At 35.7% G+C, this 21,011-nt stretch overlaps 4 protein-coding genes across 9 annotated transcripts; 3 read left to right on the top strand and 1 right to left on the bottom strand.

The window, feature by feature from the left end:
- Nucleotides 1-2,896: 2,896 nt before the first annotated feature.
- LOC111286676 (auxin-binding protein ABP20-like) lies at nucleotides 2,897-4,299 on the top strand. Its single transcript, XM_022876797.2, has one exon. It carries the CDS (start codon nucleotides 3,442-3,444, stop codon nucleotides 4,063-4,065), a length of 624 nt encoding a protein of 207 aa, XP_022732532.1. The 5' UTR covers nucleotides 2,897-3,441; the 3' UTR covers nucleotides 4,066-4,299.
- A 1,875-nt stretch (nucleotides 4,300-6,174) lies between these two features.
- On the top strand, nucleotides 6,175-8,909 carry LOC111286675 (MOB kinase activator-like 1A). Of its 3 annotated transcripts, none has more exons than XM_022876796.2 (8): nucleotides 6,175-6,312; nucleotides 6,638-6,709; nucleotides 7,223-7,271; nucleotides 7,380-7,488; nucleotides 7,632-7,725; nucleotides 8,012-8,145; nucleotides 8,219-8,382; nucleotides 8,590-8,909. In XM_022876796.2, exons 2-8 carry the CDS (start codon nucleotides 6,684-6,686, stop codon nucleotides 8,659-8,661), a joined length of 648 nt encoding a protein of 215 aa, XP_022732531.1. In that variant the 5' UTR covers nucleotides 6,175-6,312; nucleotides 6,638-6,683; the 3' UTR covers nucleotides 8,662-8,909. The 3 variants fall into 3 exon arrangements, with proteins under 3 accessions (XP_022732531.1, XP_022732530.1, XP_022732529.1); XM_022876795.2 differs by lacking the exon at nucleotides 6,175-6,312 and adding an exon at nucleotides 6,415-6,433; XM_022876794.2 differs by lacking the exon at nucleotides 6,175-6,312 and having other exon boundaries at nucleotides 6,556-6,709.
- A 305-nt stretch (nucleotides 8,910-9,214) lies between these two features.
- LOC111286674 (O-fucosyltransferase 35-like) lies at nucleotides 9,215-14,024 on the bottom strand. The gene is made up of 9 exons (XM_022876792.2): nucleotides 13,284-14,024; nucleotides 12,513-12,638; nucleotides 12,299-12,371; nucleotides 12,096-12,166; nucleotides 11,918-12,006; nucleotides 11,311-11,443; nucleotides 10,835-11,067; nucleotides 10,138-10,614; nucleotides 9,215-9,989 (listed from the first exon to the last, which is right to left on the bottom strand). The coding sequence occupies exons 1-9, from the start codon at nucleotides 13,761-13,763 to the stop codon at nucleotides 9,788-9,790; spliced, it is 1,884 nt and encodes a 627-aa protein (XP_022732527.1). The 5' UTR covers nucleotides 13,764-14,024; the 3' UTR covers nucleotides 9,215-9,787.
- Nucleotides 14,025-16,024: 2,000 nt separating this feature from the next.
- LOC111284536 (F-box/LRR protein) lies at nucleotides 16,025-20,463 on the top strand. Of its 4 annotated transcripts, XM_022873216.2 has the most exons (7): nucleotides 16,029-17,514; nucleotides 18,261-18,694; nucleotides 18,799-18,960; nucleotides 19,435-19,510; nucleotides 19,675-19,830; nucleotides 20,008-20,046; nucleotides 20,126-20,463. In XM_022873216.2, the coding sequence occupies exons 1-7, from the start codon at nucleotides 16,252-16,254 to the stop codon at nucleotides 20,150-20,152; spliced, it is 2,157 nt and encodes a 718-aa protein (XP_022728951.2). In that variant the 5' UTR covers nucleotides 16,029-16,251; the 3' UTR covers nucleotides 20,153-20,463. The 4 variants fall into 4 exon arrangements, 2 of the variants coding, with proteins under 2 accessions (XP_022728951.2, XP_022728950.2); XR_016343218.1 differs by lacking the exon at nucleotides 19,435-19,510 and having other exon boundaries at nucleotides 16,025-17,514; XM_022873215.2 differs by having other exon boundaries at nucleotides 16,033-17,514; nucleotides 20,008-20,463.
- The last annotated feature ends 548 nt before the right edge of the window (nucleotides 20,464-21,011 follow it).

Below are 21,011 nucleotides of genomic sequence, written 5' to 3'. Positions count from 1 at the left end.
ATAAAAAAATCGAGTTGGAGTTAGGTAGTACTTGCCAAAGGGATGATCGCACCTTACGAAACCTTCTCGTTATGTCGAGGTTCTCGATGAGGTCATCAGTAAGAGTATACTCCAACCTTGTGCAAATCCTTTCCAAGTTAGGTTTTAACACCTTTGCTTTGAGATTCTCTATAGTGGAAAATGAGACCTCAACCTTTGATTTTTTGGCAAGAAAAGGTGTTGTAGAGAGCTCCTGACAAGTTATGAACTTTGTCTTCTAGATTACAAAAGAGTGCTAGTTCGAAAGGTTAATGACCTTATCCTTTTTTGAAATAAAGCCCTGAGTTAAATTTTTTTGCTCTGAGTTCTTTGAGCTGAAATATAGAGAAGTTGAAATCTTTGTTGATGGATATCTCTGCATAATCAAGCTAACAACTAGATAAAAACTAGGTTAAAATAAAATCCAATGATGTTACCTCACACCTACCTTAATATTTTGTCTCATTTATTATTTTGAAATAGGTTAACCCGTGGGCATCAATGACGAGCTTTTCTTACAGGTGTACTACATTATTTTGTCTTGATTTGATAGATCCAAGATGGACAGAGCTATTGGTGCATCTACAAAAATGACGGACCCATTTATTATCTTTTATGCCTCAATTTGATAACGACCCTAACCTTGATATCATCATCTTTATTTATTTTTTGATTTTGAATGCAAACGAAGAGCAGCTCTCAATTTTTTATACAGATCAGACCATCAATGAATATTTTTTTCTTTGGCCAAGCTGTTATGTAATGCCATCTTTTATCGCTGGGGTGCTTTTTGATAGAAAAAATTTTTTTTGAATAAAAAAAGAGCGAGAAGAATATCTAAATGTTGACAAAGAATGATAAAACCTATTATGTACCATATAAAGTTAGGAGTGAGCTGTATGATAGTTAAATTGTAAGAATTAAAAATTGAAACAAACAAAAAATGAAAGGAAAACCTTAGACCAACTATGAATGAATCTCAATATACATAGAGCCGATGTGATTGTAGTTTATTAGTGGCTTAATCTGAAAAGTTCAGCATTAATATGCTATACCCCTATTTGAGAAAAAAAAAAGTCATTTCCAAAGTGTGGACGTGATAAGCTGAACATATGTTAAAACAATTTTCAGGATTAGCCCTGCCCTTTAGTTTTCTTATCACATCTTTGGGGATCATGTCGAGGTCACAATGAGTATATATAAGAATTTCAGCTAACTCATCATGCTCTATAGGATTCCCCTCATCATCGTCACTTTTCTTAGTCGAAGTACTCCATTTTCTTTATTTCTCATTGAAACCCTCCTTATCGTTAAAATATTCATCACTAGAAGACTCTAACTCTTGAGTAAGAGTAAGATTCTGATATTGAACTATGGTTGAGAGCAACATGACCCCAAAAGATGAATGATGAAGTAAATACCCTTCAGAAGAAGAAGTAATCTCAACAAAAATTGATTGAGGAAAAATAAAAGTGACAATGGTAACATCTATAAGTGAAAGAGTAAAAGTAAAAAAAAACTGATGAGACTAAACTCCAGAAAGAAAAACAACTAAAGATGAAAGAATGTCAACCACAGAAGACGAACTAACCTGAAAAATGAGGAAAAAAATGGATTATGTAGGTCAAAATCTATTTTAGCACACAGTTTCTCTATGTTTAACACCCATTTTTCTCTTGCCCAAACATTGTCATCTTTTTGTTATTGTCCTTCTTTAGACATCAAAGGCCACCTTATAATAATTACAACCTATGATGATTGATGAAATTAGGTTGTCATCATCCTACCCGAGCTGACCCCCCTAAGTTCTACCCTGAAACTTTCGACCTCCCCAAAACTTAAATTAGAAGACATAATTGAAAGTATATACAAAAGAAAGCAAAGAAAATAGGTGATAAAAAGAATAACTCTAAGGCCAAAAAGCTTTTGAAGTTAAAAATTTTAGATCAAATGGATAGTAAAGAAAGTAAAAAGTAAAAAATGGAAGCCCCAATGACCTTTTATATAACTATCCTCAAATAAGATGAACGGCACAGACTATACCACATGTTAGAGTGAAGATGGGAAGATATTTTTTCGTATTCCCTTTTTAAATTGTTTCGCTTAAACTACATCTCTTTTCATTTAATGCCATTAGACAAGCCAAACTAGATAACTTTTCAGGTCAGATCGAACATCTGATTTGTTTTCAAAGTTTTAAATAGAGACTTGAATCCAAACTTTTGAAATAAAACATAAAATCTCACATCGATCAGACGAACTCTAACACTAATGTCAGATCACCTCGAACAATTGACACCTTGACGACTTTCAAGCCAGCTATGCACTCAACCAAAGACATATGCGTAAGATCAAACCCCTATAATGTCAAACCACGACTTAACGCTAATTGTTTCCTAAAGCTAACTTCCACTGTGACATTGGCTATAAATAATCAAATTTCATGTCATCCTTTTTTACTTATTTGGCCTGCACGAAATGTATTGACTACATACCCAACAATTTCATATTCGACTGCTTGAGGGAGTGATAGAATGTTGGGGGCATTTGATGGTCAAATGAATATAATAGTCTTTTTCCTTGTTAGAAGCCTTCAGCAGACAATCAGAGGTAATTTCAATATTTGTGTTAATTTGATATGTCAGGCAGGTTGGCCTGACATATTTAGTACCACATCAATTCGGCCATATTAACTCGATCATGTCTTTATTATCTCCCAATGGTCTCCTATCTCTCATCTATAAATACAAATGTCTAGACATCATTAAGGCAAGTTTAATTTACTTTTAATTCTTTTTATTACTCTCCTTTCAATCTCACTCATTTTACTTTGTGTGTCGAAATACAAACATAAAAAATACTTTTTAACTTTGCTTCTAATTGTCACTCTCTTTTATCTTTTTAAGAATACCTTGATATTAAAACTCGGCACAAACAGTCACTTTGGTGAATATATAGATGCATGGTCATGCCTGAAACCTAGTTGTGTTTATAAAATGATACAGTAGAGAAAAAAAAAAAAAAAAAACCTTGAGCTGAGAGAAACACAACTGACATAAGTCAAAATACTATTGGATTTCAAATTACTGCTTGAAAGTCAGTCAAGAAATGAAATTGACCCGCGTTAATTGGATGGAAAAGATAATTTTCTCATGCCCCTGCTTTTCCAAGCCAAAAGAGAATTCTTGTTGTTATATGAGAAAAATGTTACCGCTGATTCACATGCATCACTGCTCAAAATCTGTCGTTTCTCACACATGGAATCGATCTCATCATCATCATGTGAGAGTATGCATGGGCATGCCTTCAATTACCAATTGCAATGGCTCAAAATATCCAGGCTTTCCATTCTATATATGGGGTAGGAGATTCCCTTCGAGCACAGCCTAAAACGTTATCAAGCCTCAAAAATAGTGGCAAAAGATGCTTCTCTCTATCTTTTTCATTTTTTCTTTCCTATTCTCCTCCTCCAATGCATTAGACTTCTGCGTTGCAGACTTAAGTGCTCCTCAAGGTCCTGCAGGCTACTCTTGCAAGAAGCCTGAAGCAGTCACCACAGACGATTTTGTTTTCTCAGGCCTTGGTGCTGCAGGCAACACGTCAAACCTCATAAAAGCTGCTGTAACACCCGCCTTTTCTGCTCAAGTTCCTGGTGTTAATGGACTTGGCATTTCCATAGCTCGTCTGGATTTGGCTGTTGGTGGAGTGGTGCCTATGCATACGCACCCTGGGGGTTCAGAAATCCTTGTTGTTATTCAAGGGTCAATTTGTGCTGGATTCATATCCTCTGCGAACAAAGTTTACTTCAAATCTCTCAAAAAGGGGGATATTATGGTTTTCCCCCAAGGTTTATTGCATTTTCAAATCAATGCAGGTAAAACTCAAGCGTTGGCATTTGCATCCTTCAGTAGTCCAAGCCCTGGTCTCCAAATCCTGGACTTTGCCTTGTTCGGAAATAATTTGCCCTCTGACATTATAGAAGAGACCACTTTCCTTGACGATGCTCAGGTGAAGAAGCTGAAGGGCGTTCTTGGAGGAACTGGTTAAGATATCTAAATGTATGCAGAGTCTTTGTCTCTTCCATAATTTCAACTGTCATGCTAAGAAGTCTGGAAGCATTAGTGTCTTCCAGTCAACGGTAGTCTGATTAAAATTACTTGCAATTGAGTCTAGTTCTGCTTCTTTGTATTCCGTCTTCATGGTCAATTGTCTTCTGGGGGGGTGATTTCTGACAATCAAAAATCTAATAAAAAAACCAATCCCTAAAAGGCAAATTCCTAAGTCCAATTATGTTGTTTATCTTTTTCTCTTGAATGGGAAATAACCAGCTTCATTAATCCCCAAAAATGATGGAGAGCAGCCTTTTGGGGTGCAATTTACTTTTAGAATGGAATATTGCAATGACAGGACATATTTTTGGGATGAACATATGCCCCTGAGAAATAATATTTTGGTTGAAAATTGGTCAACATTAAAAATTACTACTTCATATATCATAACCTTATCAAGTAGTAGTATTTTATGTGTTCCAAGCTTTTTGAAATTCTACTGCTCCCAGCATCAGAATCAGGAATCATCACTGAATCAGAGTTTACTATAATTTGAAGTTTCAAAAGAAACAAGAGTGGAGCCTCTAACATCATATGCTTGCCAAGTTGCATATTAAAAATCAATCAGTGGTAAAATACTTGCTAAAACCTTCACGAAAAATGTCCCCGATCCATAGCAAATGGACCGGACAGGCAAAAGAGAGATTGAGATTAAGGCTGACTAAAATCCTGATGTACACTATCTTCTAGTACTTCCTTATTAATATCTTGATGCTGTCTGGGTTTGAAACCAACCCTTAATGCAGTATCTTCATCAAGGCTACAGGATTGGACCTGATTTCAAATTAGTTTTTTAAATTCTAGCAGTGACCAAAATGGCTTGAAATTCACAAGCTATGGGGTAAATCCAAACCCATAAATAAAATAAACAGAATATTTGATATTTGAAATTTTATTAAACAAAAAAGCGTCATTTAGCCTTGATTCTATTTCTAGAGCATACAATTTGCTCCACCCAGAAAGCTTCCTTTCTGATGCACCAAAAAAGAAGTAATACTGGTACTATTTTCCTTGGACCGTGGCTTCCTAAAACAATTTTTATAGGATAGTCCCATAATCTACAGAAATTTATAGCAAAAGCAAAAGCAAAAACAATGAAATTCTCTTACATAAATCAAATGATAAACCTAAAACAATAGAGATCCAGTGCAATCTACTAACACATGACAACCAAGAGCTTAATTGCATCAGATATTCAATATGTTAGGAGTCCATTGAAGAAGCATATACTATTACTACTACTAATACTACACAGAAGATATAACTAAGAAAGCATGCTAACAACATGAATTAAGTACTGATCCTTACAATCATTTCCATGGATACGAAAATATAAATATAATGATGCTAATCAACTTCAAAAGAATATATGCTATACTGAAAATATGTAAGGTACATGCATTACAAAGAGTGGACATGCATGGAGCTGGGCAGCTGGCACCGTGGGAAAGGCTTACTTACTTTTTAGTGTCCCTTTTTACATTGTTCAAAATTCAGGAGCGTGAGAGCTGACTTAGCTGTATAGCACTCTTTGGTTCTTGCAGATAACTGGCAGAATCAGGGTAAAGCTAGCAAGAGCACAAATCCAATAAACAATTTGAGAGCATCCCAGTCCCAGATTCTACCAATCCTATCATACACAACTGTTAAAACATCTTAAATAATCATTTTTCAAAGTTCAAATTTCCACTAGATCGATTTTCTAACTCTTTTCTAACTCTTTACATCAACCTGAATATAAGTTAAAGCAACTTGAACAATTCTGAAGCAGAACTGACCGAAAAAAAAAATGAAGTTTTCCTAGCAAATTTATGCTAGAAGGCAAATTGCAAAGAACAAAAGGAAAGCTTAACACGTCAGTGGTCCAATCCAACCCAACACATAGTATCGGGACACCTTTTGCATTATATATTATTACATCAGAATTGAGACACGTTTGCTTAATCACCCCAACAAACAAATCCAAAATCCAGCAAATCCTTACAGCTAAGACGATCCAACCCTCCCCCTCGTCCACATTAAGTTCTTCGATCTTTTTTTTTTTTTTGGATAGACTTTATAATATATTCCCCTGCCCTTATCCTAATCAATAGAAACCAATCCTTCATCATTACCAAAATCCTATCTTTCATAAAATTTTTTAAAAAGGACAAAAAAATTAGGGGGAAGAGGAATAAAAAGCCAGGTAAGCAGGCAGGCAAATGCAAAAGAAGGCAAGGGGACCCTGTCTGCTCTGGCTGGATTCTGTTCTGTTCTGTTCTTTAACAGAATTTAAAGAGAGACAGAGAGTTTCTCTGTCTTTGCCAGTCTGTCTTCTATCTTCATTATCTATATATTGATATTTTCTTATTTTATTTACCAAACGCTTTCTCTTATCGCCATATATATATATATATATATGTATATACATATATATATATGTATATATATATATATATATATATACATATGAAGTATAAACGTGTTTCTTGTTTTCATTAACCTCTGTTTCTTGCATTTTGATTCTAAAGACAAAGACTTTGACACCGCCAGAAACGACAAGGTTTCTCCATTGCCATGAGTCTTTTCGGCCTCGGTAGCAGGTTCACACCAATTCAATTACCCTAATCTCCTTTCTTTCGAAATTTTCTCCATTCCTCCTCGTTTCTATATCTTTTTTAGTTATGGCCGTGATCTCTCTTTTTCCTCCTCCTTTTTTTTTTCCCTTTATTTTGTGTTTGTGACGTGATGATAAGTTGATAACTGATTTCAAATCTGGTATTTCGAGAAGTAGTAATAAAAATCATCTGAATTCCCGTTGCATGTCGAACGAGGATTATTAGAAATATTTATGACATAAAATCAATTTCACTTTGATACTAGGCAAATGATTTCGACCCCCCCAAAAAAACTCTTTCTTGAAGAATTCTAGATTATGTTATAAGAAGTTGATGACAGCTGTCTTACCATGCATAAGTGCTGATCTCATTCTCATAGCTGCAGAATTGGATTCTAGGAAAGTCAATAATATGGATTCTATATGGTAATTGCACATTCACCATGGAAATTGAAACTTTTTTCCCGATAATTATAACAATGAACTTACAATTGTGCAGAAACCAGAAGACATTTAGGCCTAAGAAGAATGCTCCATCCGGAAGCAAGGTTGGTGTGCTTCCCTTTTTCTTGTTTGGGTTAATATTTGTTAACATGTCTTAGGGTGCTTTCAGTTAAGTTATAAAGTTGAAGGAATGCAATTTTAATGAAATGCAGGGTGCTCAGCTTCAAAAGCATATTGATGCTACCTTGGGTAGTGGGAACTTGAGAGAAGCTGTTAGGCTGCCACCTGGAGAAGATATCAATGAATGGCTAGCTGTAAATAGTAAGAATCTGAGCATATGAATAAAAAACTTGACACTTCCTTTGCTAAAGAGTCCTAATCATAAACCAGCGTTTTAATAATGATTAATTGTGAATGGTTTTTCTGGAACTAATTTTAAGTTCATTTCGTTCTTTTTCATGCAGCGGTGGATTTCTTCAATCAGGTGAACATCCTTTATGGTACTCTAACTGAATTCTGCACTCCAAACAACTGTCCAACAATGACAGCAGGACCAAAGTATGATATTTAATCCCTTACTCGGATCCTAGCTGAATTTAAGTATAGTTTGCTTGAGAATTGCACTTGAGAGCTCCATTTAGAGACTTGTTAAGGGAGCTTGGATATGTTCTTTTGTAGTTTGCTGGAATGGATGACCCTCATAACTTATCTGATACCCTTGATCCTTGCATTTCTTTCTTCTTTAAAAGCTAGTGATTCTAAGTTTTGATTGCTTTTTTGCTAAAAGTATCTGTGATTACTAATAAAGATTGACACTGGTTGGTTTAATCGTTGATGTGGGCAGATATGAGTATAGATGGGCCGATGGAGTTACTATTAAGAAGCCTATAGAGGTATCAGCTCCTAAGTATGCTGAGCATCTGATGGACTGGATTGAAGCTCAGCTAGATGATGAAGCTATTTTCCCACAAAAATTGGGTTAGTACGAGTAGAGTTAAATGCCTTTCGAAATTGAAGCCTTTGTGATTGCTTGAATTTTTATGTGCTACAGGTGCACCCTTTCCACCAAATTTTCGAGATGTTGTCAGGACAATATTTAAAAGATTGTTCCGAGTATATGCTCACATTTACCACTCACATTTTCAGAAGATTGTGGGTTTGAAGGAAGAAGCTCATTTGAATACTTGTTTTAAGCATTTTGTTCTGTTTACTTGGGTAAGTTGTCAAAATCTTTTATTCTTTTTGCTTGTGGAAAGCATGTCCATGTGCATAATAAATGGTTGTTAAGTCTGCCTCACTTCACCCTTTTCCAACCAAATTCCTCACTTAGAAAAACTGAAATTGTGGCCATAACAATGTATTTGGCATGTACTAGATGATTCTTGAGGGCCTCCAAATCTAATTGGTTGTCATGTTATGCAGGAATTCCGGTTGATTGACAAAGGAGAACTTGCACCTCTGTCTGACCTTGTGGACTCTATTTTGCAGTTGTAGCGGAATGAATTTTCTTCCTCTTTTTAAACGTTTTGGATACACATTGTTTGTGAGCTTCTATTTGCTGTTGTATTTTTTTGAAGAGAAAAGATTCCTTTAAGCATCTGTTGTCTCCTTTCTCGACCAATGGTGTTATTCCTTTTTTTTTTTTCGTTTCATGTTTTCAACCATCAAGAATGTATTCGTCACATTTTATACATTTTAGTATTGAAATATGAAAGAAAAGAATAAGAACAACACTTTATTAAGAGGCCAGATGTAGGAATATTAAAGATATTATCTTCAGTTTTCCTTTTTCTTTCCTGCTCTGATGGCAACTTTAGTTGACTGACTTCCATATGGATTTATGCAATAATTTTGCATTTGTGACTTTACATAAAGGTTGGAAAGTGAAGATGACAGAAAAATGTGGGAATATCCTTGAAATGGTTCACCAACAAAAAAGGGTTCTTATTCCATTATAATTTCGATCCACCATTCTGTAATTCATATTTTGCTTTGTACAAAAAATAAATGCAGACATTTGCATTCTGAATATCCATCCATTCATTGGTTGTGATTAACACCAACTGAAATTATATTTTGGTATAATTAACATCAAGATGTGATACAATTCAATCAATATCATCCTGTGGTATTTCCATCAGTTAATTCAAATTCTAACTTTGGTATGGGAACATAGCCGCCTCATTCATCCCCCCCCCCCCCCCCCCCAACTTTATTTGCATCCACAACCTAAACAATTCTTCAGAAAAAAAATAAATAAAAGGAAATTCTTTTGTCAAAATAGAAGGAAAAATAAGCAACAACATTTTCTTTCTGATGGACAAGAAAGGATATTCCACTCCACCAAATGAATGTTTATCTTTCAACTGTATCTGCTGTGACCTGCTAATACCTCCATTGATGATGACTTAATGTGTTAGTTTGCATGCCACCCACGGATTTTCCCACTTGAGCAGGCATTTTTCAACCAATGAGTTGAGTCATGGTTTTGAATGGTATATATACGATTCCATCCTTCTGGACTGGCCTGTCTGAAACAATGCCAGCACACCCTCCTTTTCAGTTGAGCTTTTACTTTGTAGCATTAAGACAAATTTGCAGAAGCTGTGTTTTTGCTTTTCTATATTTCTTCTGTTTTTTCACAGATGCATCCTGGAAGCGGATTTGCATAAAAACTCTCCTCCAGTTTTGGAAATTCTCCAGGCTCCCTAAGATATGGAGCTCCAGCTCGATCTTTATGAAGCTTTTTCACTTTGGAACTGAATTTCTTCCAAGAAATATTTCCCTCATCATATTCATCCACAAGTTTTACAAAATTCACCCTGCACCAACAGATTCATAATTGTTTATACACATTTTGCACTGGAAATGACAATGTTTAGATGCTACAGGACTATTCATTCAAGAAAACAATTGAAACAACCAGATTAAGAAGGTTAAGAATAGTTGAACCAATAGGTAGAAAATTACCTGTCTGGGCTGATAGTCTTCTTGAAGTTCTCAAATCGCCTATGTCCTTGAACGGCCTTTGCCATATTTCCATCATACGTATAAACAAATACATCACTCTGAAGGGCAACAACATAGTCTAAACCAGCCAACATGTTCTGGTGATTCTTGAAAGGATTCAACTCCTCTTCTGTAGCGAGGGAGGAATGAGAGAAGATGTAAGGAAAATCCTCCTTAATAGATTCCATACTTCCATTTCCATAAGCTTCACCAGCTACCAAGTAAATCCGAGTGCTTGGTGGGAAACCCAATGCTCTGAGCAAGAGGGAAGTCTCCCTAGGGGTCAGTGGACAGCCACCAAGCAATCTTCTCTCTGTTCCATTAATCTCTTTCTCCTTCCAATGGCTGATTTCATAACGCATCCTATGTAGCTCATCATCTTCTTCTGCTGTCAAACTGTGACTGCAGCCAGTAAATGCAAGCATATCCTTCTCATATCTACAGATTAAACAAATAAAAGCAAGAACATACATCAGCCTTGACTTCTTTGCAGTAATATGAACTTATCAATGTTATCATTTATCATGAAAGTAAAGATGATACCATACACCCATTTTCATGACAACAAATGATTACTCATGACAAACCAAACAAGAAAAGTATGGAGAAAGGGGAATATAGTATTGATATGCGTAAGAAATAACTTTATTTTACTTGCCTCAAATGGAGAGCAAGATAAGGGCCACCATTCTTGCGCATTCTAGAAATCAAAGTGTTTCCAAGTTCTTCAATTGGAGCCGAATATTTTAGTGCCCTATAATTTACCTGGCACCTCAGCTTTTGTATGGAACTTGGGATACCATTATTAGCAAGCCGAGAATCTGTGTGAGTAAAATAGATTACTTTATGCTGCTTCAACAACGGGAGGACCTCTGCCTTGTAATAGCTAACCTAAATCAAAGAATGTAGGTAAGTTAGTTACCACTAACCTCAGAAGGAACCAGCAATACAAAACACATGTATCACATATGATATGATTTGACCGAAGCAAAGCCACTTGTACAGTCGTATGAATGGACTACTCAAATGATTGCCATATCGGGCCAAAAACAGAGGCAACCATCCTCAATGATAGGTACATTCTGTATTTTCTGTATAGAAATTTGGAAATGGCAAAGATAAGTTTGCACTAACCTTAGACCAAGATATTGGTGTTTTGTTAAAAGGTTCAATTCCAGCATACTCAGGTGGTATTGTCTCAACTATGTGGACATCATCCTTCAGGATCTCAATGAAGTGCCGCCAGTCAAACAGATCTTTAAAGCCACTGCAAATAGATCAACCCAATCAATTAGCTAGACAATATGCTACAACATACAACTATAATGCATGCCATGCAACACTCTTATATGACTCAAGTACCCGATGTTAGATGTCAAGAATGTTGACCTAGGAATAACCATAAGTTAGCCACACATTAATACCAACAGATGTAGGTTTTTTAAGCGCACAAGAAGGAAGCCTAATGTAGTTAGTGCTGAAATGCATCTTTGAGAACTGGTCAGACCGGCTGCAAGAATCATTCAATTCCTAATAATGGAATTTATACCTTCCCTGTCTATCCACTAGGGTATAAACCAACATTTGTCTTAGCATGTAGCATTACATCCATATTCAAAATCATGTAAATAAAGGTTATTATCTTAAGCATTCAACACTCAATCGAATCAGAATAACTGATATAATTGTAGGTGCAAAACAGGCAATCTGAAACATTAGCACCATACACAAGGAAACTAACCTTTCATCAGCCCAATATGAGGTGTGATCTAGTGACGGAAGGACAAGTGTTGCCTTCATAACCTTAGCAACCGCAACCATATCACAGATCTGCATTCTAAAATTATTGATACACCAGAGTATAGTAATAATAAAAGATCAGGCTATGAAAAACAATGAGAAATAAACAACAAACAGACCCCAAATCTCATCTGATTCAAACCACCATTAGCATTTATGAGAATGTAGCCATTTGTCTTTGCATCTATCTCTGCCAAGAAAGCAACATTTAGAAGAGCTTAGAACAAGCAAAACCATAGAAATGGATTGCAAGTTTGCAGCAAACAAACATCAAGATGCCTGTGAACACACACATAAAAAGTAGGGAGAAAGAATTCCGTACTTTTCTGATTCTTTGAATGGTGAATGCACTGGGTGAAATTCTCACTATTTGGTTGAGACCAAATACCTGAATGCTGGATAAGAAATGAAAAAGTTCAAAACATTCTTTTTTCTAATCAGAATAATCAATTCTAAGTGTTTTTCATTAATCATGTTCTTCCTGCAAACCAAGCAGAAGTGAGACAACAAATTTAAGATAGAGATTTTAAACTTACTTCTGTTATGACTGATGTCACTGTCATTAAAGTTCGATCTGAATCACTTCCTCCTTCCCTGTACCCATAATCATGAGAGCCTTGATCCATTAGCTTTAGTCGATTGGTGGACTGATCAGATAAATCCTAATTACAATGACAGTGATAGCACATTAGCAAGGAAAAGTATAAAGAATGTTCTACAAGTTATCTACTGTTAAAACTTATCATATGTATTGACAAAAATAAATGGAGTAACATAAAAATTAAAATTTTTTTCACAAAAGTTAAGAATTCAAAGGTCTGTTCTAGTGATATACTAAGCATGCTTAGCCCTCAACTTAAAGCAGGTGAAAATTCAAGCTCTGAGCACACCCCATATAATGAAACATGAATATTCTACTTCACAAATCCAGAATTATACCAGCATTAGAAGTAGAACTGCATGTTTTTATCCAAATATCCACAACTTGACTAAAATGAAACTTTAAACTGCAACGACTCTACTTTTAGCCTAGTTTATGGTCTTGTATTGCAAAAATAATACTTAAAAGTTATACAACTAATATGATTACTCCCTAATTTCTGCTTTGCATCCATGAATATTTTCCAAAAGACAAAAAGTACACGAGAGAATCACCCATTAATTTCCCAAGCAAGATAACTAAAAAGCCTAACAGTCTCTAAAAATAAATCACATTTGTCACATTGATCCATTTATATTAAATACCAGTGCAAGTCAATTTCATAAACAGCTATAGCAAAATACTAAATAAAGATCATAAAAAGTACCTGATTTGATGTTACGGTTTCGATAGCAGATCCAAACCAACCAGTTGCAAAAATCTTAAAAACACCCAAGAACAAACAAACCCCACAAAAAACCAAGAACATCCAATGCCCAAGCTTCTTCCTTTCTTTCAACCCAAAATCAAAAACCATAGATCCAACACTCGGCTTCCTTAACAAACCTTTTCTTTGGCTCAACCCCTCGATTGAAACCGAAGCCACGGCTCCAATCTCCGACCTGGGTGAATTTAACTGTAGATCAATCTCGTGATGCAAGCTCAAGTTGTTGCCGTTGCTTCCGTTATTATTGCCGTTACTGGAACCAACGGCGTTGTTAGTGCTATTGGTGGTTTGGGAGTTGCCATTGTTGCGCTTGAACGAGTGAGCACGGCGAGTCATGGAACCCGAGAAACGTGGGCTGTTAACTCGCTGTGAAACGCCATCGCTCGTGTTGTGGTGGTGATGCTGCGTGTTGTGACCCATCTAAATTTTATTACAGTCTAACAACTTATTATTTATTCATAGTAATAATAATAAAACGAAAGCAGATTAAGGTTTTTGGTTAAATCTTCATTAACAAAAACAAAGCACTGAAAACGAGAGAGATATAGATTATTTGGGGTATTTTCCGGGATTTTAGATTCTGAAAACAATGACTTAGAAAATTCTAAAGAACGTGTTAGGACAAGACAGGGATGGGAATTATTGCCGGGTTGGCCTCGGGCCTGAGTTGTTTTACTTGATACTATGGAAATGAGATGGGTCCTTTTTCATTATGGTGGTCTTTTCAATTTACCCCCAAAAAATGTATATATACTTTTATGCCCCTAAATGATTGGATTTTGTAATTATTATAAAAGCATTTTTTTTTACAATTTTTGGGTTGGATTGAATGTAGGGTTTAGGATTTAGTATAACTTTAAATTTGAGTGTTAATTGAATTCAACAATAAAAAAGTTTAAATTTGAGTATTTTATTTAATCGATGGTGAACATGAAAAGTGAGGCTCGAATTGTTTTTCAAATAATAAAAATGTAATGAGCCCTTGTTGTATTAAGTAATAATAATAATAATTTATATACTTAATTAGATAAAATTCAATAAAAATTATTAGTTAGCAATTTGATTTTGATTTTTATAAAGTTTTTCAATATCTAAACTATTTCACATGCTTAAAACAGTACACTAATTTATTGTAAGAATTCGAGTTTGCTTGGATCCTCTTCTCCAACCCAACATAAAAATATATTGGTTTAAGATTTCAATTAGTTTTAACAATAATTCACTTATGAGCTCTAAAATAAGAACAAATACTTCATATTGTAATGAAAAGGTCACAAAAAAAAAGAGGATCAATATTTTATTAAACCGAGACTTAATTGATAAAAAATTTAAATGATTAATTCAATGGTAATTGACAATGAAAATAATACCAGTATTTAGGATGCCAGAGGAAATAGAACGAAAAAGCGCCTCTCAACTTTTGAAGTAATCCTCAGTTAGACAAAGACAAATTAAAATTTTCGAAGGACTAAAAAGAAACAAATAAATAAGACAAGAATGATAAAAATGGAAATAAATCCAATTGGCAAGCCACCGAAATTGACTTGAATGAAAGTACAAAATTGCCCATCCATATAAATATTTTTTTTGAGCAAACATTTGGTGCATGTGAGGATTTTAATCCAATCTTCTAACAATAAATTAAAATAGGAGACCAAATTCTACGCGGCGGAGAAACGGTGGCTGCATGGTAGATCGCGAAGACTTTTTAATTAAGATTCGGAATAACGGTTAAGAATTATTTAATATTATTTAAAATATATATTTAATGTATTATTTTTTATTAAATTAAAAATATATAATATATTAATCACCTGACATTGCTTAACATTTCAATTTTAAATTTTTATTGTTTTTTGTTTTATTTTATATATAAAAAATCTCAATATAAAAACAAGAAAAAAAATTATATATACTAAAATTCAATTATTGACAACCAAACTTTAAGTTCGTTATAAAATGTTGTTGAACCGGAAGAAAAAGAAAAAAATATACGGACATAAATAATAATAGTATACATAATAATGGGAAAGAATGTGAGGAGAGAGTATAAATGATGATGATGCGATGGGATGTTAGAGTTCCAGGCTTGAATGGCCCCACACGTGATACTTTCCACTAATCAGCGGTCGTTTAGACTTGACAAACCTTTTGAGCTCAGCCTTCTAACACGCATTCCAGTACCTGGACATCCTTTAAGATTATTACACGGTAAAATTTAATGAGTAATTTTTTTATTATAAACTATTTAATCATAATTGAAAATTGTATAAGATCTATTATTTGAAAATTTGTTTGCACATAAAAATTTAGTGAATCTTATGTAATTTAAAATTATAATTAATTAATTATATTACAATAATTATAAATAATATTTTTTCATTAATATGAATTCATTTGAAAGCATTTCAAAAAAAGTACATATCAAGTTTGAAAATAATTTTTTTATTAGGTCGAATAAAAATGTTGAGATCAAATTTAAGTTTAAGATTTAAAAAGAAATAGATTTTTGAACGTTAATGGAATCAAACTTATAATTTCTCGATCAACCAAAAGTAATAGTGATATTATTTTTACTGAATTTAGAATAATTATTATGGCAAAAAAAAAAAAGAATTTAGAATAATTCAAGCGGTACAATTTTTTTGGGCCAAAAATGGAAAAACATTCTGGTCATAATTTTGTTGGATGAACCCTTATCGGCCCATTCTGTCCCAAACGTAAGACGACGCATTTATTTGGGCGGGAAAATTGAGACTGATAAGCGTACACAAGAAGCTCTCGCTCAAACAAACCCTAAATATGGTAGGAACGCGCCCTTTTTAATATTACACCTGATCGCTTAACGCATAGCCATTTCCGTTTAGACTGTCCGTTTCACTACCCGCCGTTCCTTCAACAGCAAACCATGCCGGTCCTAAGATCCCGCGAAGTCCCCCCTGTCCCACCTAAGCCCCGCAAAGCCCGGGCCAACATCGACCCACCCGCCACTCCCACTCAAGGCCGCGAACAAACTGCGACGCGCCAATCTCCCTCACTCACTCCCTCCCCTAAAACCCTCGGGTTGGGCTCCGATTCCACGCCCTCACTCAGGCGGAGCCTTCGTCTTGCCACAAAAGCTTCCTCAAGTGCCGACCAGGTTGGCCTTTCGGAGGTGGAGAAACGGATTGAAAGGCGAAATGGAGAATTTTCGAAAAAGAGGAAGTTGAGTGTGGATAATGATGGTGATTTTGAGAACCATGAGAGTATAGGGGTTTTGAGTTTGCGGTCGGGGAAGAGGGTTAGTAAGAGGAGTTCATTTAGTGACGGCGGCGGAGACGGAGGCGGTGAGGAGGTTGAAATTGAAAAGAAAGGGGAAAGGATATTAAGGGAAGAGAGTGAGGGTATAGAGAAATTGGAGAGAAACAATAAGAAAGAGAATGTGAACAGAAGAAGCAAATTCAGTAGAGAAGAGAAAGGGAAGGGTAAATTGATTGTTGAAACGGTTTTGGAATCTAAAGCTGAGAGTTCAATTGACGATTCTGTTTCAGGCGTTACTCATTCTGCCGAGAAAGTGACATTGCTAGATGAAAAGCCAAGTAAGAAGAATAATAAGAGAAGAAATGGGGGGAGAATCGAACAGTTTCGAGATACGGCTAGGCAAAATGCTTCTCGATTTGCCCATTTCGACGACCAGGAGGAAGACAATACCAATTTCTCTGCCGAGACTGAAAGGGAAATTCCCTCCAAAGAAGAGCCAGAAGAGAAGGGTGTTGAAGATTGGCCTGGGCCTTTCTCTACTGCTATGAAGATTATAAGGGATAGAGCAGAGAATATGAATTTACGACAGGGGAGTTCTTCCTCAGACAAGGTTCAATCCGTGCAAATTAAGTGGGTTCCTCAAAAGGGTAAAGGAAAGGACTGTTCAAAGCGGTTGCCTCCATCATTGCTTGATATGTGCTTGAGTGTTCTGGTCAATAATGCAGATGCAATTGCTTCTCTTGATCATGTGCCAGATGCTCTGAGGCACAAGCTATGTCAGATGCTCTGTGACTCGAGACGAATAAATAGTAACTTTTTGGACCTCGTCGTTAGTGGATCCCCGACTGAAATTCGCCTGAAGGATTGTTCATGGCTAACGGAGGAACAGTTCACTAAATGTTTTGAAGGGTGTGACACTACCAACTTGACGGTATGTTGCTTGTTTATTTATTGTCATGGTGCATGAATTCAGTTTTGGGCTTCACTTCCTGCTTTGATTGGTTTAAATTTGTTTTTAGTGGAACCGCACTTGCTTGCTTATTATGTCAGATTGATTTGAGCTAGTGTTGTGTGGTAATGATGGAAAGACTCATGGTTGCTTGTTGGTTAAGTATATCAGCTGTAGTGGCATCATTGTTTTTCTGTTAACCGAGAACAGCTGCACATAACTCTGCATTTTCATATTCCACACCAGAATATGTTGACTAAGCAAGTTTAAAAATTCTTAAGGCCAGATAATACATGTAAAGCTTCCATGGATAATGCTATATTGCTATTCAAATTGCACTAGAATGACATGGGTTTTTTAGTAACTAATCATTTACTTATTAATTTCAAGTGCTGTGTTATGTGACAGTTTTTTTTTTTTTTTTGGCCAATATTATGTAACTTAGTTGAGAATATGTGGTTCTAACATCCAACCAATTCTAGAACATTTTGACTGGCTTAAAAGTGAAGGTCAACAATGTTTGTATCTCCCCTTCCCAGGATTTAAATATGGAAGTATTGAGGATATTATTAAATTTTCTGACCTCTGTTTTAGTTTAACCTAGTATATATATATATTTTTTATGGGAAGTCCATATTCAATCTTATTTAGTATAAAGTTGTTGCTATTTATCTGTCCCCTGATCGTCCTTTATGGATAATCTAAAGTTTTTTCCTTTGTGAACTCAGGTTCTTCAACTTGATCAGTGTGGCCACTGTTTGCCGGATTATATTTTACCTTCTACCTTAGCTCGGTCGTCAAACAGCTTGCCTGCACTATCTAATTTGTCGTTGACTGGTGCATTTCGGCTTTCTGACGCTGGGCTAAGTGTTCTAGTTTCTTCTGCCCCTGTACTAAGGTCTGTAAATCTCAGTCAGTGTTCACTTCTTACCCACAGTGCTATTGACACTTTAGCAACCTCCTTGGCATCAGTTCTACTGGAACTATATATCAATGATTGCCAAAGTATTGATGCCATGCTGATTCTGCCAGCATTGAAGAAGCTGGAGCATTTGGAAGTGTTGTCAGTAGCAGGCTTGGAATCTGTTACTGATGGTTTCATCAAGGAATTTATTATTGCACGAGGTGATGGTATCAAGGAACTGATTTTGACAGGTTGTGGGTATGTTTGCTTAACACCTATATACATCTAAATTCTTTTAGAGTTCCTTGGTTTTGAATTGCTTTTGTCCCTTTAATATGTTGGATGCATGTAATTTCTTGCAGGAAATTAACTGATTCTTCCTTGAAAATCATTGCGGAAACCTGTTCAAGTTTACGTGCACTTGATATTGGTAATGTATCCAAACTGACTGACTCTTCTTTTGCCTACCTGGCCAATGGTTGTAGATCATTACAGTCATTGAAACTCTGCCGCAATGCATTCAGGTATTTACATGATTTGAGGTTCAGGTTATTATTACTTATCTTACTGTGTCATAGAATCTTGTGCTATGATCTCATGCAGAATTATATTTTGCTACTTGATTCCTTGTAGTTGACATTGCATCATAGTTGAGTTTAGCATACAATGGTGTTTGTATCCCAATGAAGCTCAAGGCTTTCGATGGGCAATTAAGTTTTTATTTCCAATGTCTTACTGGATAATAGTGTGAGAGTGGAGTGGCCTTATGGGTTTCTAATCAATGCTGTAGGCAAGTGGTTGGTTGGAGCAGTTGCTCTGGCATTCCTGCTCTCTGCATGCTTACTTTTCTTTGCATTTTTGGCCTTGACATTGTCTTTTTCTATTCCACCTATGTCCAAAGTACATTGGAGTTCATTTCATTCTCATATTGTTAATATGATTTGTTTTATATTAGATCTAAATTTCACTCTTTACTTTTTGTCCCTTTTATGCAATAGTGATGATGCTATAGCTGCATTTCTTGAAATGTCTGGGGAGGTTTTGAAAGAGCTGTCACTGAACAATGTTCTGAAGGTACTGGATTAGTGCCTCTCCTTTCTCTCACACGTGCAGAGACAGGCACACACATTAGTCTCCCCTCCCACCCCACAAAACAAAAGAACAATTTTAAGTCTCTTTGCTTGTTTTCGTTCAATGGTATTCGTCTGATTTCTTAATGATGTATGACCCTTTTTTAGGTTGGTCAAAGTACAGCCCTATCACTTGCGAGACGCACAAGAAATTTGCTTAGTTTGGATCTATCTTGGTGCCGAAATCTGACTGATGAAGCTGTGGGTTTGATTGTGGATAGCTGTTTATCGTTGAGGATGCTTAAACTTTTTGGATGCACTCAGGTACTTTTGTCCCATCGGACTCACATTTTGGCATGTGCAGCCTAAAATTATCTTATGACCAATTAATTGTCCGACTTTCTTGAGCTGCAATATCATGCTGCTTGAGTTAGCCGCAGACCTTCATCAGTATTTGCCAGACATTAAGAGTTTTATGTTGTCTTGGTGTTTTCTTTGCAGATTACAAACGTGTTTCTGTATGGCCACTCTAATTCAAAGGTAGAAATCATCGGTTTGAAGTTTTCTCCACTTTTATAGCATATCAAAGTACCTGATTCTTAAATTGGGTCCAATGCAGTACTCTGCAGTGTCATCTTTAATGTGATCTGGGTGTGAATAACTAGCCATAGGAATTGTCCAGGAAACATGTAGGCGAATTTTGCTGCCTAAAGAACTTGGACATTTTTTGTCACCCTGTGATGTCTTTTTGTTGGAGACCCGACTATTCAGTTGTATCATTTGGGTTTCCTACATGAGCAATTTTTGTAAAATGGGTGCACTGTTCTACCCTTTTGCCCGAGGTGTGTCATAATGCGACATGTAAGTGTTTACCCAGGTGCTACTTGGTACCCAAACCCAAACAATTCGTGTTTCTCGATACAATCTGCTGTTGATTTAAGAGTAATTGCTGATATATATTCGTACTAGTTTTAATACTATATATATGCAACCTTAAGTACGTAAATTAGCTGATGAGACTCGAGGGAAAAAAGGTTAGATGTTGAATTCAACCATTAGCGGCTGCTTGGCATGCATGAGATGAGATTCTAGTAGTAAAATTATAATACAATGTCATTTCTAGAAGGATATGTTTCCCTTTTCTTTTTCATGAATGAAATTCTTGAAACAAATCCAAGTCTTGTTTTTAATTTTACTAAAAGGAGGGTAGTACGACTAATCTATTTGTACGCTCAAAACGGTCACCTTGCTGAATCTGGATGTTAGCTTGTTTAATCTAATGGCTTGTTTTTTTCTTTTAATTAAAACTTTAAGGTTTTGTATGGGTTTAGTGAGAGAAGCAGAACAAGAACCAGAATCACATCCATGTTTCTGGAATGTGATGGCATCTCGAAGCCCTTGCCCGTTAAAACAATTCATGGTTGAATTTCCTGATTTACCTGGTAATTTATGATCATAATTTTGGCCACCTTTTTCACCGTGTATATATATATATATATTCATTT

Source organism: Durio zibethinus, chromosome 6 (assembly GCF_047325235.1).
Source record: "Durio zibethinus cultivar Kanyao isolate XHJ-2024 chromosome 6, ASM4732523v1, whole genome shotgun sequence".
Classification (NCBI taxonomy): Eukaryota; Viridiplantae; Streptophyta; class Magnoliopsida; order Malvales; family Malvaceae; genus Durio; species Durio zibethinus.
The sequence above is the reverse complement of the archived record's forward strand: the minus strand, read 5'-3'. Positions and strand labels throughout refer to the sequence as shown.

What these genes read in the sequence shown, in the direction of transcription:
- LOC111284536 (XM_022873215.2), top strand. Translation starts at nt 16,252, where the DNA reads ATGCCGGTCCTAAGATCCCGCGAAGTCCCCCCTGTCCCACCTAAGCCC. An exon ending in CTCTGCCGCAATGCATTCAG is followed by an intron (nt 18,961 to 19,434) that starts GTATTTACATGA and finishes TTTATGCAATAG; the next exon opens with TGATGATGCTATAGCTGCAT. An exon ending in AACTTTTTGGATGCACTCAG is followed by an intron (nt 19,831 to 20,007) that starts GTACTTTTGTCC and finishes TTTTCTTTGCAG; the next exon opens with ATTACAAACGTGTTTCTGTA.
- LOC111286674 (XM_022876792.2), bottom strand. Translation starts at nt 13,763, where the DNA reads ATGGGTCACAACACGCAGCATCACCACCACAACACGAGCGATGGCGTT. An exon ending in TCATATTGGGCTGATGAAAG is followed by an intron (nt 11,444 to 11,917) that starts GTTAGTTTCCTT and finishes ATCTATTTGCAG; the next exon opens with TGGCTTTAAAGATCTGTTTG. An exon ending in CACCAATATCTTGGTCTAAG is followed by an intron (nt 11,068 to 11,310) that starts GTTAGTGCAAAC and finishes TCTTTGATTTAG; the next exon opens with GTTAGCTATTACAAGGCAGA.
- LOC111286676 (XM_022876797.2), top strand. Translation starts at nt 3,442, where the DNA reads ATGCTTCTCTCTATCTTTTTCATTTTTTCTTTCCTATTCTCCTCCTCC.
- LOC111286675 (XM_022876796.2), top strand. Translation starts at nt 6,684, where the DNA reads ATGAGTCTTTTCGGCCTCGGTAGCAG. An exon ending in ATGCTCCATCCGGAAGCAAG is followed by an intron (nt 7,272 to 7,379) that starts GTTGGTGTGCTT and finishes AATGAAATGCAG; the next exon opens with GGTGCTCAGCTTCAAAAGCA. An exon ending in TATTTTCCCACAAAAATTGG is followed by an intron (nt 8,146 to 8,218) that starts GTTAGTACGAGT and finishes TATGTGCTACAG; the next exon opens with GTGCACCCTTTCCACCAAAT.